Source organism: Sitodiplosis mosellana, unplaced genomic scaffold (genome assembly GCF_009176505.1).
Source record: "Sitodiplosis mosellana isolate CC-2019 unplaced genomic scaffold, AAFC_SMos_1.0 Smas_scaffold_6197, whole genome shotgun sequence".
NCBI lineage: Eukaryota > Metazoa > Arthropoda > Insecta > Diptera > Cecidomyiidae > Sitodiplosis > Sitodiplosis mosellana.
Genome location: NW_022601438.1, coordinates 6651829 through 6676067, shown reverse-complemented (window position 1 = coordinate 6676067; position 24239 = coordinate 6651829). Strand labels below are relative to the sequence as shown.

General features: G+C 37.0%; 1 protein-coding gene across 13 annotated transcripts; it reads right to left on the bottom strand.

The window, feature by feature from the left end:
• Positions 1–5044: 5044 nt before the first annotated feature.
• LOC129577671 (3-phosphoinositide-dependent protein kinase 1) lies at positions 5045–24209 on the bottom strand. Of its 13 annotated transcripts, none has more exons than XM_055465132.1 (6): positions 23593–24209; positions 22741–23486; positions 8277–8877; positions 7139–8080; positions 6544–6800; positions 5045–6434 (listed from the first exon to the last, which is right to left on the bottom strand). In XM_055465132.1, exons 3-6 carry the CDS (start codon positions 8830–8832, stop codon positions 6333–6335), a joined length of 1857 nt encoding a protein of 618 aa, XP_055321107.1. In that variant the 5' UTR covers positions 8833–8877; positions 22741–23486; positions 23593–24209; the 3' UTR covers positions 5045–6332. The 13 variants fall into 13 exon arrangements, with proteins under 13 accessions (XP_055321107.1, XP_055321110.1, XP_055321098.1 ...); XM_055465135.1 differs by having other exon boundaries at positions 23983–24209; XM_055465123.1 differs by lacking the exons at positions 22741–23486; positions 23593–24209 and adding exons at positions 11473–11603; positions 11994–16767.
• Between the last annotated feature and the right edge of the window lie 30 nt (positions 24210–24239).

Sequence of the window (24239 nt, the reverse complement as noted above, 5' to 3'; positions counted from 1 at the left end):
GAATTCATTGACGCAAATGGAGACAAGACGAGTGGAAAAACATACAAAAACAGCCGGCAACAATGTATCGCATTTGGAAATTCATCGAATAAAACAAAATATTTAATTAGGCAACGTCATTAAGTTCACTTTTGTTTGCTCGACAGCGAATTTGTATACGTTGTGGGTATATGATATTTTGTAATTTTCTTCTTTTTTTTCTCTCGATTTTCTTGTGGATTTTGTGCAAAGAGAGAAAACCGACAAATGATGATGCCATTTAAGTCATAAATCCGTGCCGATTATACAATAGTGAGAAAAGTGTGTCACAGGCCTATTAGCGGCCCCGTTCATGTCTGTATGGCAAATGAGTGTGTACAACAAGAGAGATCTAGACATACATATTCTAACTACGTTATTGCACTTGGTATACTTTCCATGAAATAAATTTGTTACGTAATGAATAAAAAAAACAACGGCATCTATGGCGCGTTGGACTGTACGAGACACTCTCTCGTTGCATATGAATGTATCAAATATAACTGCAGCAACTGCAACAATAGCAACGGCGACGATGGCGGCGTCGGCAGCAATGCCAGCAGCACCAGTAGTAATTCACTAACGATAGAAAGATATGAATACAGAACGAGATAGAGAGAAAAGGCGATACATAAAATGGGTAAATGCCTAATGTTGCTGGCTGTGTCGCTGTCCCGATGTGTACGGTCGTTCGTTCGTTTGGTTGTGCGCGCGCGATTGTGGGGCAAAGATGTAATGAATGAAACCATTTTAAACCAGTTGGATAATGCAAGTGATATTGTGCACGGTATGCAATGTCGGAATGAATGAACATGGCACACAAAATTAAATGCTGCAATAGATGCGAAATAGAGAATACCAACACAAGCGACTGGGAAAGAGTTGCAAGCAAAATGGAGAGAGAGAGAGAGAGAGAGAGAGAGAGAGAGAGAGAGAGAGAGAGAGAGAGAGAGAGAGAGAGAGAAACAGCAGCAACAACAACAGTGTGTGAAACGAGGCAAAGGAAAGGAGAAACAGACACACATTCTCGACAACGACGACGACGACGACGACAGAGAAGAAGAAAAAAATAATGCATGCACCAACAATAACACGCAAAAATGTTGAAGCATATAAATTTCGCGCTAGTAAATGAGACCAGTGTAGTTGTTTGATGTTGACCTACTTTTTCCGTTGGTGTGTATTGAATGCAGGAAGCGCACACCGAATAAATAAATAAAAGAACCTAGACACATCACCCCAATTAACGTAGTTCGTTTGTTCGTTCGTGTGTCCAACGAGTTTGTGTTCGTTTTCCTCTCTGTATGTTACTGCGAGTATGCGCCGCATAACACCGTATGCAATATCACATACACACAATAAATTTTCATATGCATGTATACGTATGTATCTATCGATGACACATGTAAATATGTCGCCGTTTGTCTTTGCGATTGTGTGCTTTTTTCCGATTTTTTTTTCTTTTCTTCTTTTGCATAATTCAAAGTTACTGTTCAATTTTTTCGCTTGTGTTGTTGTTGATTGTTTTTTTTTTTGTTTGCTTCGCTTTCGCCTTTTGTGCCTTCCACTCTCTCAAACGTATGGGCGCGCGCACGCTCGCTTATTTCACTTTTGAGCACGAAATGCGGCTATTTGGGTGCTCTAAATTTAAAAACCGAACGACACACAAGCCAAGCGCAATCACGCGCCAGTATTCTTACTTAGACACAATTAGTATTTCATGTGATGTATAAATAGAGACGGGCAGCAAAAAACATGCATGCTGGTACGCGCGCGACACACCACCGATCAAAATAATAAGAAGCCGACAACGACAAAGGAACAGAAAAAAAAAAAATAAACGAAGCAGCAATACGACAACGATAATTAATAGCCAAATGTGAGAATGACACACATTTTTCATATTTCAGGTCGGTCATCGTCGTCGTCGTCGTCGTTATACGGTGTGTGACGGATTTTCGTCAGTGAATGCGAAATTGCAGAAGTGAAAGATATTTGATGGAATTTGTAAAACGACCTGCTAAATGAATATTGAAACAAGTCTCTCTCGCTCTCGCTCGCTTTGTGACTCTCTTGTTCGCCAAAATAAAAACACTCGAAATACCGAATCACAAAATCGTATGATGCAAGGCGACACTCACTCACCTTTGTGGGTGGCAACAACGACAACCATGACGCCGTTGTCGCCATTTCCCTTTCGTTGTCGCGACCAATGTTAATGGAATTCATCGAATTCCGTCTCGTACCTATGATACTAAATAGCAAGAGATAGAGAGAGAGAGAGAGAGAAAAGAAGGAAGGAAGAAAAAAACAGAGTAAAAAACAAAGAGACAGAGAAAGACCCCGGCTCAAATGTTCCATTAAACATATTGTACAGCATGGATGATTCAAAACAGTTGTCAGTTCAATTTTTTTTTTTCATTTATTATTTAGTCTCTTTATTTTTTGTTTTTCTTTTAAATTACTAGACACGCCGTGACCACAGTTTATCAAAACCAGATAATGGTTGCAATTTCATTTTAATATTATTATTTATAATTATAATTATTATTTTTTCTCGTTTCTTTTTTGTAGTATTCTCTCTTCAATTTGTTGATTTTTTTTTAGATTTAAATTTCAGTTCCGATAAATAAATTCTCAGTATATATCTTAATTCTTTTTTGTGTGTTTTTTTTTTCTCTTCTTCGTTTTTTTTTACATAGTGACCATTCAGGATAGATCTCAACATTGCCTCCCTAAATGTGTTTGCAATTTTTGTTTTCTTCTTATTTTGTTGTTGTTGTTTTGTAATTTTAGTTTTTAACTGTATTTAACTCAATAAATAGTTGCTTGGGTCTGTCATCTATATATATTATATAAAGATAAGTTTATCATTATCATGTATTGGTTTAGTCTGTTCAGTGATCACCGATCGCAGTATATGTATATTTTTTATCATCATCATCATCGTCGTCGTCGTTTTTTTTGCTTTGTTTTATTTTTCGTCGTCATCCACTTTTTTTCGTGTGTTTTATGTTTGTTTTTAATATGCGAAAATAACTCGTAATTGCGTTCTAATTGTTCAACTGCCTAAATAAATATGCATGGGTATGTGGAAACAAATGCTTTTGTCCGGCTGCAAATGCAGAAGCTGCGCCTGAATTACCTGAACTGCTCATTTCTCCCTATCCATCTATCTCTCTCCCGATCGATCGGTCGATCGATCGAACAACGCAAACGAAACCATCCAACAGATGCAAAAAAAAAACATATGGACATTATAATTTGTTGTTGTTGTTTTCTAAGCGATTTTTTTCTTCTCCCGTCTTTGTCTTTTCTCTGTTTTGTGTTGACGTTATTGCATACGGTTAGTGCAAAAGCATTCATTGCCTCACCTAACGCGAGCGCCATCTGTTCAGTTTGAACATGAAAACAAACAAATTGATCCATACAGAGTTATAATACAACAACATCTCTATATAGAGGAAACGCTGTGGTTCGTTTTGTTCGGCATATTTTTTATACACTGCCCTCATTTCCACCGATTCATGTATCGGTTGGCAGCTGGAGTCACTTTGTTTGTTTTCATGTTCGCACCGAATAGATGGCGTTTGCGTAAGGGAGAGCAATAAATGCTTTTGCACTAAAGGTATGCGTTATTGTTTGCTTCAGTTTTTTTTCCCGCTTTATTTAAATATTCTGGATATGAAAAGTCTACTATATATTCTCACTTGCTAATTAGCTTCACAGACGAATGACTATAGAGTTTTTGATACCTGTTTATTTATGCATACGGATAAACAGTTTAATTATCTCCAATGAAGAAAAAAAAAAACAATTGAAGAGAGAGATAGACAGAGGGAGAGAGAGACTTGCTTGCTTTTTACTCGTTTTGATTTTGATTTGGTTGGTTCTTAATTTGTTATCGAATATGCCATTTATTTAGGCACGACAAATTTACGAAAATTGACTAAACTATTCAAAAAAAGAAGAAAGAACAGGATGAAAACGGTTCGGTTTTGTATCTAAAAAAAAATTTGAACTAATAGCACTGAATGTATAATTCACCTGAATGGACAAGCTATTCTTATTTATTGTAAATATCCGTTTAATTTGCAAGATGCAGCGATTGCAACGAGCGAGAAAAAAAACCATGACATTTCTAGTCTATCAATTGTTAGTTGAGTTCATTTTCAGCGATTTTTATGTTTCATTTTTTTTCATTTTGTTTTTTTTTTTCTTTTTCTTTTTCTTTTTCTTTTTCTTTTTCTTTTTAAATTTAAATGTTTTTCAGTCAGGATTTAGTTCTTATATGTTTTTTTCAGTGTGTGAGCTGCCAAGAAACTGGAGCTGCAAATAGTAATTCTTTCCGTTTTTTTTTGTTTATTCTAACACGCGCACACAAAAAAAAAACCATTTATGCACACATTTATAATGACAATAATAAATATTTTAATTCAAAATTTAAAACAAAATCCCATTGGACAAACAAAATAGAAAAAGAAAAATATTGGATGTAATCATATTGAAAACAGCAAATTGAAATCACTTGAACAAATCGAAAATTTGCTTTTTCTTTGCGAAAGTAGTATCGAAAAAAATAGAAGGCAGACAAATGTATACTCGAACAAAATCTGGTCGAAAAGTGATTTTCGATTAGATGTGAATCTATAGACGCACGTTTTGAAGGAACTCGTTGCCGTCGGCGACTCGCCGATGAATTGATTTCATTTTATTTGTATCGACCAAAAAGAACCAAAATAAAAATGAACGAAGAAATTAAGGGAGAAATATTACGCTCGATCCCGAACAAAACAACAACAAAAAAAAAATTCGTTCTAAGCACGACCCCGCGATCATGTCACACACAGGTTAGAGTCTTTTTCATTTCTTAATGCAATATTTTACCCTGTTTCTATTAAAAAAAAAACTCAAATCATATATTCACATTGTAAAACTAATTGTAAAACAATAAAGAAACAAACAAAAAAAAGTACCTACAACAAAAAGGGCAGATTTCTATTAAATAATTAAGAATTTAATTTACTTTGTTTTATTGTTCCTGTAATAAATTATTTTTTCGGTTACTACTATTCGCTTCATTTTTTTTCCTCCATTTTCTTTCTTCCATTTTCTTTCCTTCGTTTCTTTTATTACTTCTGTTGTCTTGCAGCTCTCTGAAATGAAAAGTAACACTTTGTTTTTTTTTTCTTTTCACTAAATCTTTGTTTCCTTATTTTCTAGCATTTCATCTAGCTTGGCTTCGGCGCCTTCACATATATATATATATATATGTATGTGTATGTGTTTGTTTTCATGTGTTTTATCTCTCTTGCTCTCATTTTATTTAACAAATAAATAATAAATAATTTAAATTATTGGATGGTTTTACTCCTTTGTTTATAAATTGCTAGCTGTGTGTGTGGGTTTGTTTTTCTATTTTTAACTTTTCAATTTTCGTCTCTCAATTGTAAGGTCCAATCGCTTATCTATCGGTTCAATTTTGATACCTTTACAATTATCATTTATTCTAGATTCTTATAATTCATTCCCTCTCGTTCACTCGCTTGAATATTATTTTGTGTTTTTTTTTTCTATGTTCACTTCAAATACACACAATGCACTGTATATGTTTCATTTCATTTTTTTCACTTCACACACTTTAAATCGATCGAATCAAAGCACACGGATGCGTCAACGTCTACGACAAGAAAATCACATTTTCAATTTGTCATTTTAATTTCTCGTCCTTCAGGGCCTTGACCTCGTTCATTATCCTGTTGATCGCATTCGTTCATTTCGATTCGAATAATTTGACTATCATTCATTCACCTTTTTCTACTATTTCACACACATTCATGATTCGCCCCAAAACAAACGAAAAAAAAAAAGAAGAAGAAAAACCAATTCCCACACATATCTTTTTTATCGGTTATCTGTTGCTTTCAGTAAATTTGTTTAATTTTTTTTGTTTCTTTTCATTAAATAATTGTTTTTTTCTTCTATTTTTCAATTTTTATTCCGTGACTATCTAAGTGTTTTTTTTTTGTATCTAGCCTAATTTCAGTTTAGTTGTTTTTCCTATCATGTGTTTTTCTTTCAATTTTTTTATTATAAATAAATATTCAAGTGCATGGTAAGTTGCAAGAGCCATTTGCCTTTCAATCATCTCTCAATCGCACACGTGATGTTGGCCGCAGAATTTTTTGCCGTTATTACGGCCTTATCGCAGTGAACTGTTTGGTTGTTCTTGTGTCAGTTTGATTGGCAAACATGATCTCATGCACATACGCGCACCAACTAACACTTTCCATCTATTTTTACTTGCATCTAAATTATGATGGATTACCAAAATATTTTTGGCACATACTATCTATTGACTGACACCATTCCAGCGCATAACCCTCTGGATCTTCCAAATAATATGTTCGATTTGGCTGTTTGAAGAACAACAGAAAAGAGACAAAAGAAAATCGTTAATTTCGTCATATTTTATCAAAAATGTGCAGGGTCAAGAAATTGTTAATGTCTTTCTCTTCAACCTACCGTATGCACGAAGAAAATTTTAAAATTTTTCGCTTCACTGTGCAGTTCTGGGCCCATGGGGATTTCACCTTTTTTCACCATTTGCACGGGATCGATGTAGAATAGGCGCGGTCCGGTGGTTAGCAATAGCATACGTTTGCGTGCAAATAATCCTTTTCGCTTGTTGACAAATCCTTGTTTCACAATTACTTCGCCTTCGACAAATTGCTGCCATTTGTTATCGTCCTTTTGAACAGTCACCGTTGTTTGTTCAATTTCTGCAAACGGTAAACACAATGAAATCAATAAATGTATGTTTTTTTTTCTGTTCGGTTCGGTTCTGTTTATTTCATTGTCATTACATTGTCTTTTTTTTCACTTGTTTGCCCTGTGTGCGAGCGCAGATTCATCACATTGTGATTCAGTTGTTTTTGTTTTGCTTTTTTCGCTGCAGCACTAATGCACTGCGACATGATAATTGTGTTGTTATTTCATGTTTGTTTTTGTTTAATTGTCATTCAGTATGAGATAAAAATGAGCGACCATACAATGTTGTGATGGAATCGAAATGAAATCAAGTGAAATGGAAATGGGGAGAAAAAAATTTGAAACAAACCTTTAGGCTCTGGTGGCGGTTTCTTGTGATTGGATGTATTCGATGTGCCCAGTTCTAGTTCAAGCAGTCTTCTCAGTTGTTCATCACCAAGTCCTGGTTCCAGATGTTCAGGTACTTTATATTCAACGGTCTCTTCGTCACCGTTCCCATCGAGGCCCGGCAAATACGGATGGATCGGTGGCGGTGTTTGTATTCGCAACTTGTCCCATTCGATGCCATCGAAAAATTCATGGTTTCGTATACTTTCGTATAAATCATTTTGATCTTTTGCACCCAGCCGCTTGATGGGCTCGATTTGGATAAGGCGTTGCACTAAGTCTTTTGCAAGTTTATTAAATCCATCGGGAAAGTTTAAGTCACGTTCCAAAATCTTTTGAAATATCAAATACTCGCTGCCCGCCCGAAATGGCGGCAAACCGGAGATCATTTGATAAATTATACAGCCAAACGCCCATAAATCGGCGGCTTTGGTTAATTGTTCACCCTTTAAAATTTCCGGTGATACATAGTGTGCGGTGCCAACAAAACTGTTGGTTCGTTTGCGAGATTCAAAATCCGATTCACCATTTCGTTCGTCCAAAATGCGCGCCGAACCAAAGTCAGCGATAAGCGTATGCATATTCTCGTCCAATAGGATATTTTCGGGTTTCAGATCTCGATGCACGATCCCTTTACGGTGCATATGTTCAATGGCTAAAATCAGTTCGGCCGCATAGAATTGCGTACAATTAAAATCAAACGAGCCGACTTTATTGATGTACGGTAGCAGATCACCATTTTTGGCCAGCGTCATGACAAAGTACAAGTTTCTTGTATCCTGGAACGTGCATAAAAGGCTAACAAAACCCGATGTATTGCTCAGCATGTGCATCACTTCGCGTTCACGTTTCACATATCGCTCCTTTTTCTCACGTATTATCAATTGTTTCTCGCACACTTTAACTGTATGTCGAGAAAAAAAGAAGAAAAAAAAAATTGTGAGTAAAATCTCGAACGAAAATCCGAACAAAAAGATGTTATATATTACGAAACTAAATTTGAGCTGAGCATAAAGTGTACAGAACAAAAATCGGAAAAGGAATGAGAAAAAAAAATCCAATCAAATCGACCCACAAAAAGAAAAATGATCGAAACTTACTCGCTACTTCTTTTTTCGTGTGAATGTCCTGGGCAATGTAGACACTTGAAAAGCTTCCCTCGCCGATGGTTTTGCCAAAGCGATAATCGTTGGCCGTTCGTCGGGCGGTACGTGCATTGCTGCCGCCGCTCGTGTTATTTGTTGTTGCTGATGTTGGTGTTGATGCCAATGATGGGTTGTTGCTATTTGTGCCAGTTGTATGGGAATTATTCGTATGCTGTGACTGCGGTCGTGTGGACACTTGATTTTGTTCATTCATTGATGGGGTTGACATTCTGTTACTGTTTGCATGTGTATTTGTATTTGAATTGATGGTATCGACAACATTGGCTGTTGTCGTTGATGAGCACGTCGCTGCCTCGTTCACCATTGTTGCCTGTTGTGATTTGGTCATCTGTGATGGCAATATCTCTATATTTGGTACAATGATTTGTGTATTTGTTGGCAATAAATTCTCTTCTTCGCGTTGGCCTATTGTGGTCACTGCTCGTCGAATGTCTGGACTTGTTATAATTGGCTCTTGTATCAATCCAGATTTATCTTGCATGGCTAACATCGGCTTCCGTTGAAACAGTCTCTTCCACCAAATTTTCTCTATGACCTAAATGAGTCAGCACACAAAAAAATAAAAACAAAACACAAACAATTAGCCGTCAATATAATCACGTGAATCACTCACAGTTTTGTTTGACAATGAATCATAATATATTTTCCTTCTTCTTCTTCTCTTTGCCGACCACTTATTTTACAGTAGTCACTTGAAAATTGTCGCACGAATTCTCTCTCTCTCACACACACATACACACACACACACACGAACTGTATGAAATCACGTCACATTGAGATAAGACACAGTGGAAACGTGTGCACAGGAATCTCAAGAATGAGCGAATGCGTCAAATCAATTGTTTGGCTCACGATATTCGCTACACAAATATGTTGTTTTTTTCCTTTCGCATTTCGCACCAATTTTCCGATAAATCATTTGTTATGTATGGAAAGCGCCACGAAAACAACAATACAAAAAATAAGAAGGAGCGAAAAAAACCTCGAAAAATGCACTAACTACAGCCAATTCCAATGGATTTAATTCGCAATGATATTACACAATCAAAACAGAAAAACAAATATGTAATTTCACAACGAATTTCAGGAGAAAAATGATAAGTCGCCTCGGTCGAGTCAACCGTCAAAAATTGAATGTTGCACTTCGATGTGAGTTACGTACGTTCGTTCGTTCTTTGCTGTTCGGTTCGATCAATTCACAAGTCACACCACGCGAAAGAACCCTGTTTAGATAAACACACGATACACAGTGAGCGAAAGAGAGAATTGGATCGTTGTCGTGCAACGAATGCTACGCAAAGACTATTTTTTTTTGTTGCCTCTGACTGAGCTGCGCTAGTTAAAAAATAATAATAAAAACAACAACAATAATAATAAAGAAGCCAAGAGAAAAAAGAGCACAACAAAATAAAGAGAGGATGTGTGAGTCACATGAAATTACGACAGTTTCATTGGAAATACTCTCGGCCGCCACAGTGTGCTAAATGAACGAAGTGCGAGTGCGAGATACACTACAATATAATACAAGTTTTTTTTTCTGGTCGCAAACACGCGCACCGTGTGCGTTCGCAACGACATTGTATGCGTGCATGACTGTGCGAGAGTGACTCTATGTGAATTGCAGAAAGTCAAAACTTCCCACGAGAAACAAAAATTAAATGAAGAAAAATAAACAAGGAAAAATGCAACAACAATAAAACGAGCCGACATGAATCGAACATAGCATTGCACGAGGATAGAGGGAGAGCGAGCAGAAAAGAGAGAGAGAGAGAGAGAGAGAGAGAGAGAGAGAGAGAGAAATGACGAAAACATCACACGAAATACACATGGCCAAACAATAAGTACATGCTGCTGCTGCTACTGCACACATTCACTCGCATATAAAGTATGACCATAGTTCCGAATATATTGAGAATATACACACTTTGTGTGCACATGTTCTGCGATGACGGTGATAGAAACGAAGCCAGAAAGTGTACAAACGATAGTGAAACCGAGATAAAATGCCGTTGCCAATGGATTGGAGCAAGCGAGCGAGCCACTCAGTGCCTCCATCCAACTCGACTACGGGCAATGACGACGACAACGACTATGATGATGATGATGATGACGACAACGAGCTACGAAGGTGGGAACAAAAGAGGACGAGGGCGAGGGCGAGCGCGCGAGCGACACACAGAGCTTTTTCGCATTCAAGATAAACAATTCTATTGAACTTCTAATACTCTTACTGTTCGCCTCTTCTTCTTCTCTCTCTCTCTCTCTCTCTCTCTCTCTCTCTCTCTCTCTCTCTGACCGATGTTTTTGCAGTTTATTTTCAATTCGCAATCATCGAAATTCCTTGTACTTGGTTATCAACTCATTGGAGTTCCAGCGAAACGAAACGGTTGTTGTTTTGTCGCCGTCGCTGTTGCCGTTGTTGTTGTTTACAACCACCCCCACTATTGTATCCTGTTCTGTCACTGTGTGTCTGTGTATGTATTTGTTTCTTTTTTTCTTCTATTCCTGGATTGACGTCGATGGTCGAGTCAATCCAAAATGTGTATTAAATGCTGTCTTCGTGCCTATTTCACAATATGGCCCAATTTGCCAAGCATATGTGTGCAGTGTGCTATTGCTGCTGCTGCTGCTGCTGTTGATGGATGTGTGTTTTTGAGATGGACTTTTTTTATTCTCAATTTCTTCCTCTCTCCTGCTAGCCCAAATTCGCTAGCACAGGCAATTTGTCATTTTACTGATTTATTTGCTTTTGAATTACATGCACCAAAGATGGTGCGTTATGACTTGTGTGAGAGTATATGACTTTCTAGGCGAGAGAGTCGTTGAATTTTATGAACACAGATTCATACTCTATGAACAACGACCAAAATCCGTTGGGAATTTACAATTATTAAGTGTGGTTTGTTTTTCTCTTTCTATCTTTGGGTTTTGGTTTTTTTGTTGTTGTTGTCATGAACACCATTATACTTGTAAGACTGCTCTTCGCGCACATACGATTTTCGATGCACTTTTCTGCACAGGAATTTAGCACATAATCAGATTTACAAAAAAAAATACAATGAAAAAAAGACCAACCACACAACAAAATAAATAAATGAGTAAGTGAACGAGTGAAAATTGCAATAATAACCATTTTTGTTGTTGTTGTTGTTGTTGTTGCCTGTCGTGTATGTCCCAATTTGATTTCACGATATATATACAGACGACAATGTCGACGAAATGTACACAAAATAGCAAATATGAAAATTTGCTCGAAAAGCACTGGATCGATAGAGTCGGAGCAAGAGTAAGAGAGACATCGACAGACCGAAGTGAACAGAAACAAAAAAAAATAAATAATATCACGAGACGGAGAGACAAACGGACAACAACAGAGCACAAAAAAAAACTGAACACAAAACACAAATCAGATGAAGTTAGTAATTGCGCGCGCGAGAGTAACGAAAAAAAACACACAGGGAACAGCAGTGCCTTGTGTCACTGTCTCTCTATCAAAACATAATATGTATATATAACTCTTTTTTCGAAACGTTTCGGATTTGCACTAAACGCTCATTTGCACAGCGTTCGAACAAAAAGCCGTTAATTTTATTATAACGTATTTGTTTTATTTTTGTCTATTTCATTTATTGTACGTATGTGCTCTCTCACTCTTTGCAATTTTTGTTTTTGTTTTTGTTCTATGTGTGTGTGTCGTTGTGCTTGTTGTGTACGTATTTCTTGTGTTCGGCTGGGGAAATCTTCAAAGGGAAGCAAACACTCTCTTTTCTTTTCTCATTTTCGTCTTTGTCACATTATTTGCACTTAAGCCATGTAACACACAGCATTCGGTTTTTAATTACACACTCTTTCTCACATCAAACAAACGCAGCCGAAACAATGACACGACGAAATAATGTCTCTTTTTCCCATTTTTTTTTTCTTTGCTCTCTCACTTCTTGTTGCTGCTGTTGCTTGTACTTCTTCTTCAATCGCGTCTCTTTTTTATTTATTTCTTTTTTCAACTCTCGTATACTTTATTACTTGAATCGTATTTAGTTCTTGTTGTTGTGTTGTTGTTTTCTATTTGCTTTGAACAAAACACCAACAATAACAACAGCCAGCCAGCCAATACAGAGAGAAAACACCGTTTTTTTTATATTTCTCTTTTAATTTAGCTAACGCAGCAGAAATTCACGCATTTTTACTGTTTTGTTTGTCTGGTTTACGTTTGATTCAACGCGAGCGCCGGATCAAACGTGCACTGTTTTGTGTTGTGTTGATGACTGCGTCTAGTTTATGAAAATAAAATTGTGTGTAATATATAAAAATAAAAATGTGACTGCGACTTTCTTGCACTTTTCTGGATCAATTTCAAACAATCGTGGCTTGTAGCACATACACACCGAGCACAGCACAGCACAGCACAGCACAGCACAGCACAGCACAAGACAAGCAGCACAGAGCACCACACACATACAACGAAACTGAAACCAAAACCAACAACTACATTTGCACATACAGCGGCGCATACACACAGATAGCAACAACAACGGCAGCAGCAGCAACCAAAACACAACGAATCCCACGATAATATTGAAGGAGAAAAAAAGCGCATAACGAAACTTGAGAAGTGGTGAGACCTTACGTTGGAAAAACATAAGACGAAAATTTACATGAAGAAGACGAAAAATAAAACCGTTTCGTCGGGTTGCTTTGTTTATTGCGAATTGATTGTGTGTAGTGCTGTGCCAATGCATGCTTGTGTGTATGCTTGAAATGGTGACGACCGTTGGTTGTAAATGTGCATGTGTGTGTGTGTGTGTGTGTGTTCGTGTGTGTATTTTGTTTGCTATTTGGCCATTGGGAGAGACAGCATGTAAATTCATACAGTGCGAGAAATTCAACTGTGCCGTTTTGTGTGTGTGTACGTGTATGTTTGTTTGTCTATGTATGCATGTGTTGTTATTATATGTGCAAAAGAGCATATTATTCCTTGTTTTCATGCGATTTGTTATTGCTGCTGCTGCTGCTTCTTCTGAATGATTTGTGCAAACACACAAATGTGAATATTGAAAGAAGAAAAAAATAGAAAACGGTTTCGATTCCGAAGATATGACGACAAAAAAATAATAATAATAAAGAACAACAGCAACACACACCATACACACTGTGTGTTTCGAATAACTTGAATGTTGTTGATAAACAGTTTTGCTGTTGCAATGTTGTTTCCCTTTTGATTCGTTTTTTTTCTTTTTCGTGATTCATTGGAATTTACACTGGCTTTAAACATTCTTGTCTTGCGACCGCATTTTAAATGCTTAGAATGGGCCGCATCGCATTGATCTTTCACGCAACGACGAACAACAAAACACAGAAGAAGCAAAAAAAAACAGAACGAACGACAAAAGACATTTCAATCCACACTCACAACTATAATTAAGGATATAGAAATTTATTATTTATCATTTCGGTTTGAATATTGTTTTGATCGTAAAACCTAGGTAAAATCGCGAAATGAGTGTATGTGTGTGTGTGCGTATGCATTTCGATTGCGCGAATTTCTAGACACTGTCATTTTTCTTTTAGTCTTCTTCTTTCAAAAAGTCAGGTCATAAAATTCATCGCCAGACAGACGAACATAAATATGATGAAAAGTTCAAGCCACACAATACCCTCTCTCTAATGTGGCGACGACAGAGTGAGTGGAAGAGAGAGAGAAAAAAAGACAGAAATCAAATATCAGGCAATAAATAAGTTTAGAGAATTATTATTAATACGAAATATTGTTCGGATTAAAATATATAATATGTATGTATAACGGGCACTCTTGACTATAATTAGTTGTGTGGATGACTAAGGCTGACACCAAACATGAATAATGTGTGTGTGTGTGTGTGTTCTATCGAAATCCCTCTTGTCTCTTGCTTGCCTGCTTTCGCCAGCAGCCGTTTGTGTTCATTGCTCACTGTCGCCCGGTCACTTGCCTTGCTTTTCGCAAACCCTGAGTCGTCGTTTTTTTGTGTGTGCTCTTCTGTCTTTCTTCTGGTCTTTTTTTTCCTTTCTTTTTGGGCGTTCAACGCACTATCAAAGAAAGATATTCCAAGTATATACATATGTATCCTATATACACGTATATATCTATACATGAAGCGGTTCGCTAATTTTCGCTCAATTCTATAATTTTGGTCGTTAATCGGATCTCTGACTATCCGGACCGACTAAAACTTGCTTTTACTAGTGAGCACCACGGATCCATTCATTTGAATCGCATACAATTAATGTCTCTCTTGAGTCTGTTTTGTCTAGCACGATCGCGCGTTCACGCTCACCTCTCTCTCGCTCTATATCTCTATCTCTGTGTGTTTGGTTTTCGTTCCTTTTTCTTTCGTTCGTTTTACATTTCGTATCAGTCAGTACATCTCTTGGCTATATTTCATTCATTTTCAAGGAGTCATTCGTTTATATTTCACACGCTTGTTTATATTACACAAACGACGATGCAAAGAGGATACTTGATTTCTCTTTGAGATCAAAAGTAACACTGTTATATGGTAGAGAAGCATATTTCATAAATATACGCTCTTCCCGATGCACAAAAAAGTACAGTGTATACACGCATGTACAGTGTATACACACACCCACACACATATACTCATCTATCGACAACTGATGGCATACACACGAAATGTGAACTGTTTCAAATTTCAATGCAAGTTGAAAAGGAAAAAAAGAGAGTATAAAGTCCAACGATAATTATGATATGGTGCTAATGAAAACCATTGCATTGAAAATGTTCCCAACTTTCTGTCTCTCAGATAAAATATAAAATGTGGCAAATAGGATGATGAAGACGAAGTAGAAGAAGAAGAGGAGGAGGATGAATGAAGTAACTAACCACCAACTACTCTCTTTCTCTAGTAATAATGAAACGATTCACTGCATTTGTGTTTTGTTTCCTTAACCGGGAATTTTTCGTGCATCACAAGACAAGGAGCTGCTTGTTCTCAGAAACTTAATGACGGAGAATTAATGGAAAATACACACTCTCTCTCCCTCTCTCTCTCTCTCTACATCGTTTTCTCAGCTTCTCTTAAATCAAAATATTTGCTTAATGCGATGCAAGCATATAATATACATAGCATAGCCTTGTAGCAAGACGCAAGATTGGGGCTTCATATCGGATGAAGACATTAATTGGCTGCTGCCGTCTCAGTTGCAACAGCTTCGTGTCCATAACGGTGAAGAGTTCTGGCGAACTCTTCAGTTTTATTATTTCGATGGTGATGGTGTTGGCTTTTTTTTTATTATTGTTCTTGTTGTGTTCATTTTTATGTGTTTGTGTGATTTGGTATGGAAAAATTTCAACTTACGAGTCATTTAACGAACACAAACCGGGTCATGGCCTTACATAATGCAAATAAGAAAAGAAAAAGAAAACCAAATACCATGTCTAGCACCGTGGCATAAATAGAAAATTGGTTTTAATTTTTCGAGCGGCCAACTGGATACAACGCACAGCAATAGCAACGAAGAATAAACAGATAATTTTTTGGCAACAACAACAACAACCGACGACGACCGAAAATAAAAGCCACAGGAAGAAGTCAAATCAAAACAATTTACAGCCACAGTTCACGAGTTCACCAGATTAGGCGATAGAGTGAAAGAAAATAAAATACCAATTTTCGGCAGAAATAACAAAAAAAAAACAAAAACAAATAAACAAACAAAGAGAGAAAGAAGAATCATAAAACGACCCCAAAATTTATACATTTCACCCGGAGAATGAGGACTGTTGAGCATAAATCGGATTAAAAAGGCATGCACCTTGAGACGAAAACGCATCGGAAACCTTGACAAAAAAAAACACACACACACACAAAAAATACCTGGTATTCATTCTATTGTTTCGATATGACCTAGCTACAAATAAAACGACCGCACTCATTACTAGCCGCCAGTTTTCAGAGAAATCAGAGCTCATTAGAATATGAGACTAGGTTTTGTTTGGTGTTGTTGGTTTGTTATTTTTGTATTGCTTCATTACAAACAATACCGAAATAATAATTTATTCAGGAAACCGTTGTGCAAATGTAAAATGCGGTGAGCGCACGAGGCGGCAGAGTTTGAGATGTGATGCAATTCGAAATACTTGATAATTCTGAATAAATCAATTGCTACGATATGGTTTGACACAACAGTTTCTTCATAAATATTTTTTTTTCTTTTGTTGTTATTATTGTCGTTGTTGTCGTCGTCGTCGTCGTCGTTACTTCGCTCTATGAGTGTTTATCGAGTAAGAATATTTGAGTTGTAGTATGCATATTTGTTTACTAAGAATTTTCATATCCCAATAATATTTCATAAGCGTTTGGTCTAGGGGCCTCACGCCAATTTCCATATTTAAAATATGAACAAATAATATGAATTTGTTTATGTTTCAACATATTAAACAGCTATATGTATGCATAATTTCAATTTTGCTCAATTTTGTTCAATAAACCGACTGTCAGCAGAACCACGTCTAATCTGTTGACGTCATTATCGCTTCAAAAATTCTGGAAGTGGGTTTTGGTGGATCCGCAGGATTGTTCAAAACCGATCCTCGTTCTGGAAGTGGATCCTCAGGATGGACCGGGACATTGTCAAACCCAGTCTGATCCATCCTGAAGATCCACCAAAACCCACTTCCAGAACATATTGTTCAAGGTGAATATGAACAATAACAACGCATTCGGGCAATAATACAAAATATTTGAAATCTAGCGTGAATTTTACATGATTTAAATAATACAAATAGATTTTGCTATATAAATTTTTTGCGTGAAGCCCCGAGCGTTTGGTGTATGTCAATTCTTGGGAATTATTTTAAGCTGCAATCATTAACAGAATTATGGTTATTTTTGGAATGATTTGGTCACTTGGCGCGACTTTTACTTAGAAAACTAATTACTTCATTCATTTGCATTTGTGTCGATTGACTCACACACACAAAGACACAATTCGTTCGTAAATTTTGATTGAATTTCTGTGTGCTTGTTCACCCCGTTTGAAAATCAGATTTTTTCTTATCTTACCGCGATTTTCCCATGATTTACTCACTTCAGTATGCGTATTATTTGTTCATCTTTTTTTGTGTTCTCTCTCTCTCTCTCTCTCTCTCTCTCTCTTCATCCCAATTCATACGAATGTAATATCGTTATACACGAGTGAGTATCGAATGACTAAGTATTGCAAATGCACAATCAATTTGAGAAGCAGAAGAAGAAAAAAATATAATACGGCATTGTGCGCACATACACACAAACAACATCCAATTACGTCGTAAATTAATTCTGTTTGGGTCGTCATGATGTTTTGTTTTGACTGCATCATCTTTTTACATTGAAATCATATAGAGATTCCAAAGTTGTATGGGAATTCACGCCAAGACCGAGACACAGCCACAAAACGACTCATGGGCAACACACGACTACTATGGCTATGATGGCTCAAATCAAAAGGAGAGTAGATACATGGAGTGAAACGTCACTTTGCTCGCGCGCGCTCCACACTCATCATGAGATAAAGGGAAAAACGCCCGAAAAACGAAATGCTAACCGATAGTGTACATAAATATGTATGGGTGTGTGCATGTGCATATAAAGTGTAAGAGAGAAAAAGAGGGAACTGAATATGAAAAATACAGAAAAAGAAAATGTCGAGAAAACTGCAAATACTCCGCTTTTTTCGCTTCATTCACACAATCAGCAGCCAAACTCGAGCGACATTTGCGCTCATCTATGATATATAGTATAGAACTATTATACTACACTATATATGTTTATTGGCGCTGTGTAAGACTGTGTGTACAAATGCACGAAACAAGGAAAAAAAAATCAATTATTGCAGTTGTGATGATGCTAATTATTATTATTTGAACTGTTGTTCTTTTTTTTTCTACTGCCTTAATAATATCATATCATATATATATATATATATATATGTATGTTTCTAGTTGGTCTTTACAGGCATTTGGTGGGTCTTCTTCGTCAGGCTCGATGGAAATTTGCTACGCATACTCCTTCAATGAATGGCAACGGATTTCTGTGTGTAATGTAATCTAATATAGTATATAACTGCGATGTGCGTCTGACTATGAGTAAAAAATCTGTGTTGCATCTTATGTTTCGCGCATATTGTGTGTACTGTATACCACTATGCACCATATAACACGATCCCGATCAAAAAAAAGTTTTTTTTTCTCTCTCTATCGCTTATTCCTTTTAACCAAAAATTTCAATCACTTTTCACATACACTGCTCAATATTTCATCAAATTTCTATTATCTAATGCGGAATGATCTCTTTTTTCTATTCAAATATACGATTTTATTAGAACTTTTGAGCTAATGGCTTAATCAAAAATTGACGAAATTAAAATTGCATTCGGAATTTGCGATACACAAACGCGCGCGCGAAATGAATGACAAACCAGAGACGAACAACAATTTATTTTGTTCACTGAACAACACACAGCGAGGTAGAGGCAATGGAATCGAACAAAACTGCACTATACACGTAGAAAAACAAACAGACGCATCAAAATATGACCGAGAAATAAGTCGACAACCTATATTCACTTTATTTACGAGTGTGAAAGATCCTGAATCCTACAAAACATACCGATGCACTGATACATAGTGCATTGGCTTACACATCATATAATCAGTAGGTAGCATATCGTGTGCGCACACAGTAATTACGTTTGCTTTTTGGCTACGTATGTGAGAGTGGTTGCAGTGCCGAGAGAGAGAGAGAGAGAGAGAGAGAGAGAGAGATCTATGGGACAAAGAAAGAAAATGGTGCACAGAGGCGATAACAAATGTGATGGAGAAAGCAAGAGGATTTTTTTTGCCTTCCTCCAGCTCTCTCTCTCCCTCTCTATCTCTATCTTCGTCTTCATGTAAATGTGAATTGTAATATTTGTAGATGTATAGATGGATCGTATCGTATCGTATCGTTGCCTTATCTCATATCATAGACCAGAACGAGAGTTACGCAAATCCAATAGTTAAAATTCCCCTGATCGTCGTCCGTGTTGCTGGAATACACTCATACACACCCATCCACCCACACATTGACTCGCTGCTAGTGAGCACATTTTTATCGTTTGACATGAAATTTAGCGGGAATCGGCGCAGAATATTCAATGCACTTTGCATTTTCATCCCTGTTCTCACATACCCACCAAAACCAAATGAACGCGATACGGTATTTTGTCAGAAAAGAGCGAGCGAGCGCTAGAGAAACGAAAATACAACCATATCACAGCACACAATGCCAGAATGTTCGATAAATCTATCGACAGATTGTCCGCTATGCATTTATATACTTTTATATTATTTACAGTTGCAAGCAGCAGCAGCTGAACACCGGCGCGCAAAATTCCATACGGGTGTGTGTATATATTTGATTCATTATTTGCGATGCAACGTATTTTCTGTGTGGCATACATATTTTTTTGTCTCTTCTCTTTCGCTATCTCCCTCTCTCTCTTTCTCTCGCTCTCGTTCGATTCGGCGTGCACGCGCTCGTTATGCATCCATAGTACGGAAAGTAGTAAAAAAAAACATGGAATGTGAAAATCGGTTTGTTCTATGTTGCAATATAAAATGCGCCGTGTGCTGGTTTGCTGCAATTGCTTTCGTAATAGGCTATGAAGTGACAATGGAAAGACGGAATATAAATATAGGTATAGGTATAGGTATAGGCATACATGTATATTATATATCGAGAAAGAGCCGAGAGAAACGCGCCAAATAAATGAAAATTGATCTGCAGAATGTGGAAGAATGTGAATATATACATACGTGTAGCACCATAATTTTTCACTTAGATTCGTTATACTTTGTTTTGAAATGTGGCTGAATGGGATTTGAATAGGGGTCGTGAATATATGTGCATCAATAATAACTAATACGAGAGTATAACAAGACAACCTCGAACCAAAAACGTAAAAACGAGAAGAAAACAGAATCAACAAAACCAACAAACATCAAGTAGTAGTAGCAAAAACCACAGAAAAGCTGAATGATTTAAAAGAGAACAGCATACACTTGCACTTAATGGCCCACATTGCAAAACTTCACGTATCCAATTCGAGCCGGAAACAGACACAGATAATTCATAAACACACATCATCAACAGTATCATCATCGTCATCGTACTGTTGTGCCGCTGTGCTGTTAGCCGTTGCACCACACATCAGCGCGAAAAAAACACCTAATCGATATTAGGCCAAATGAGAGGAAACAATGTGTGAAACAACGAAAAAATAACGCGAAATAAACAACAAATTCAACGAAAACAAAAACGTAATATCACCAAAATGCGAAATGTAGTCAATTCACGATGCATACGTATATACTTTATATATATACATACATACATGTATCTCTCTCTCTCTCTCTCTCTCTCCTTTGGCTATCTATGCTACACGTCGTCATTTTACTGTTACTGCACAAACGTTATTATCAAGAATACCGAACGAAAGCACTACGAGATAATGGGAAAAAAGCGAATGAAGCGAGAGAGATACTAAAGAAGCGATGGAACGAAGAGCAGAATGAAAAAAAATGAGAAAAAAAAACTTTAATAACAACAGAATTTATTACCGTTTGTTTCCGCGTAAATTGAAATGCGTGAAATGAATTTCTGCACGCGAATGTTTGTACGACTATTACGCGAACACACAAAGCGATGACGACAATAAAAGTAGCAACAAAATAAGAGGCTGCGAATGAAGCAAAAGTACGTGAAAAAAGCAGCAGCAGCAGCACTAACAACAACAACACAGACAAATGACGTCGAAAGTACTCGTCGAACACATCAAACGTATGTAATAACGACAGCGGCGGCGATGACGATGGCATCAGCAGCGAAACAGAAACAGCAGCGCCAGTACCAATATACGCTGGCTATAGCTGGCAAATTGTAGAGAAAACAAGCGCGCATACACAAACAAACCATATTTTGTGTTCATTGTTAACAACTTTTGAGCCGCACTTGCACCACATAAAATATGTCTCGGCCAAGCGCACATTTGCACATAACTGAATTGCATTCTATGTATAGCATCATTTGGCCACCTTATACCCGCCTTCAGCACTGAATGACGTGTGCGCGCGCGCTCAGGCTCACGTACATACACACACACACACACCAGCACGATTCGATGTTTGCCAATGTTGTTTTTTCTTCTTCTTTTATTTCTCAATGTGCAATGGTTTCGAATAGCGAGCAACCAACTAATTAAATTGGACCGAAATAGAGGCGGCCGAATGTATCATCAAACACGAAATGGTGCGATTTTAAGGGAGGTCGTCAGGTTGTGGGGGCGAGAGAGAGAGAAGGTTGACATTGTTTGTATTTTATCGTGGATGACGCACGCACCCAGACTCGAGCATTGGCACAAATAGACGAACATTCCAAGAAGAAGTCCCACTGGAGCGCGCATACACACAGAACCAGTGAAAGAGAGAGAGAGAGAGAAAGAGAGAGAGAGAGAGAGAGAGAGAGAGAGGGAGCATAAAAAAATAAACCGTTTTCGATGTTATGACGTTCCACGAGGCGCGTCCATGTAGTTGCAGCGTGTTTGTTCATTGTTGCAACTTGCATCGCGCACGCGATTTCATACAAGGCGCGCAATCATTGCTCAAAGCACGGCGGGGAGGGGGGAAAGGGAAATAAAAAGTGTAGTAATAACAATAATAAAACAATCATACGCACACACACACACACACATTGATAGATAGAGTGAGAGAGAGAGAGAGAGAGAGAGAGAGAGAACGGCGCATTCAATACGATTCTCTCTCATCAATGCTAACACAAAGGAATGACACAAATATTTATCTTGTTTTGCAACCGACTCACTCGACTTCACTCACTAAAAATCGCATGCACGGCAGACGACACAGATAGCAGTCGTAGCAAGGAACAACAAATCATTTATGAATGAATGAAACCTATTCAGCCTTAATCGTGTTTGCAACAGCGCACGTAATCATTCAATGATGATACCGTTTGCACATAAAAAAACATACGACAAGTACACCACCCGTATCTTAATGGAATGAGAGAAATGAATAAAAAATAATAAATAAAATCAATGAATTTAACGCAAAATAGAGGAGAGTAGGCAACAACAATAACCACGAAAAAAAATCTCCAAAACTATTCACACATAGAGTGTTTGTGTGTGAGAAAAAGAAATAATGAGAGAGAAAAAAAAGCGCCGCAATAGCAAAAACAATAACAGCCAGCGGACAGATCGTTAAAAATACGACGATTTCAATTTGAAAAGTCACAACAGAAAAAGAAGAAGACAAAGAGACTAGCACACTTACAAATCGATACTAAGAATTTGTTATACGTACACAGTCATCGCGCTGCTCGCATATAGGTTGATTTAACGTTTCCACTGCTTTCTAGGCTATTGTTACCTCATAGAAATTTTTCTCAACAAAAAAATCGACGACGACGACTGCAAATCGTTTTTTTTTTGCTTTATTATTTGGGCATTTGCTGCGACGTTTTTCACCAGTCCACGATTTTGCTTCTCTTTCGTTATGTCTCGCTTTTTTTACTCCTGTTTGTTCTTTGTTTTTTTTTTTTTGGAAAATTCAAGCAACAAATTCTTCAGCTAAAATTGTTTAGAATGATTTCCGTTGCATTCGATGTAGGGTAGGCACTTTTCTTGGCCGTTTCACTCGTGTCTCTTTCTCTTTCTGTATGTCTCGATTTGGTTCGTGTGTTATTCAGTTTTTTTGTTCATTCTGTTTTTAATTCATTTCTGCTGTGTTTTTTTTCTTCCTGTTTCTGTATTCATATTCAATGCACATACTAACACGTACATAAAAAGGTTATCTGACTTTGACTTTGTCTCTGTTTGCGTTTATTTATTTCTTTTTTCTTCTTCTTTCTTTCTAAATGTGTGTCCTGAATGAAATAAACAACAACAACAACAATAATAACGAAAACAACGGCAATGTACTCGCGCTCGGTGTAGGTTTGTCGAGTAGAACAGAAAAAAAAACACGCACACACATACACTGAGAGACTAAGTAATAGTGACAAAACTAGCTGTATTATGAGTTTGGCCTCAGCGCTCGTTGCGACTTTCCTTGATTTTGAAATTAAGGTAAGAAAAAAACAATAATAATAATAATAATGTGTCTATTTCTCGGCCGGATTTCAAGTTCAATTCATATAACATGCACCAAACGAACCAAAATTATTCATTAAAAAGAAATTGTTGGCTTTCGAACACACAAGCACTTGATGGACGAACAATACACCAAAGTCAAACACATTTACTTTTTATTTAGTTTTTTTTATTTTTGATTGGTCACAATTTATTCGGCAAGAGATTGAGACTATTTTTTTTGTATTCACAAAACACGAACAATTTTTTGAAATTCTCGACAAAAAAAAAAAACAACAGCAGATTAATTTCGTTTCATTTATATTTTCGCCGTCGACTTTTTCTTTTCGCACAATTCTTAATAATCGATCTCAAATGCTCTCGCTTTTTCTCTTCTTCTTTCCGTTGATTAGCACAATCCAAAAATCCACATCTACATTTGATAAATTACACAAGCATTTCGTTTAAATTTAACCTTTTTTCCTCTTGTTATTATTATTTCGAAATATTCACTTTCTTTGCTAAAATTTCTCAACAATTTGGAGGTTTTTTTTTTGTTCGGCTGTATTTTTCTTTCTTTTCGTTCCTTTTCCGTGTGTATTGTGTGCGTGCAATCGAAAGAGCACAGCTTACGACAAGACCAAAAATGCTGTCAAAACTATTGTTTTTTTTCTTCTTCTCTTCGTTCTCTTTTCATGCTCAGTTCGTCTTTTCTCTTTTATTCGTTCGCCT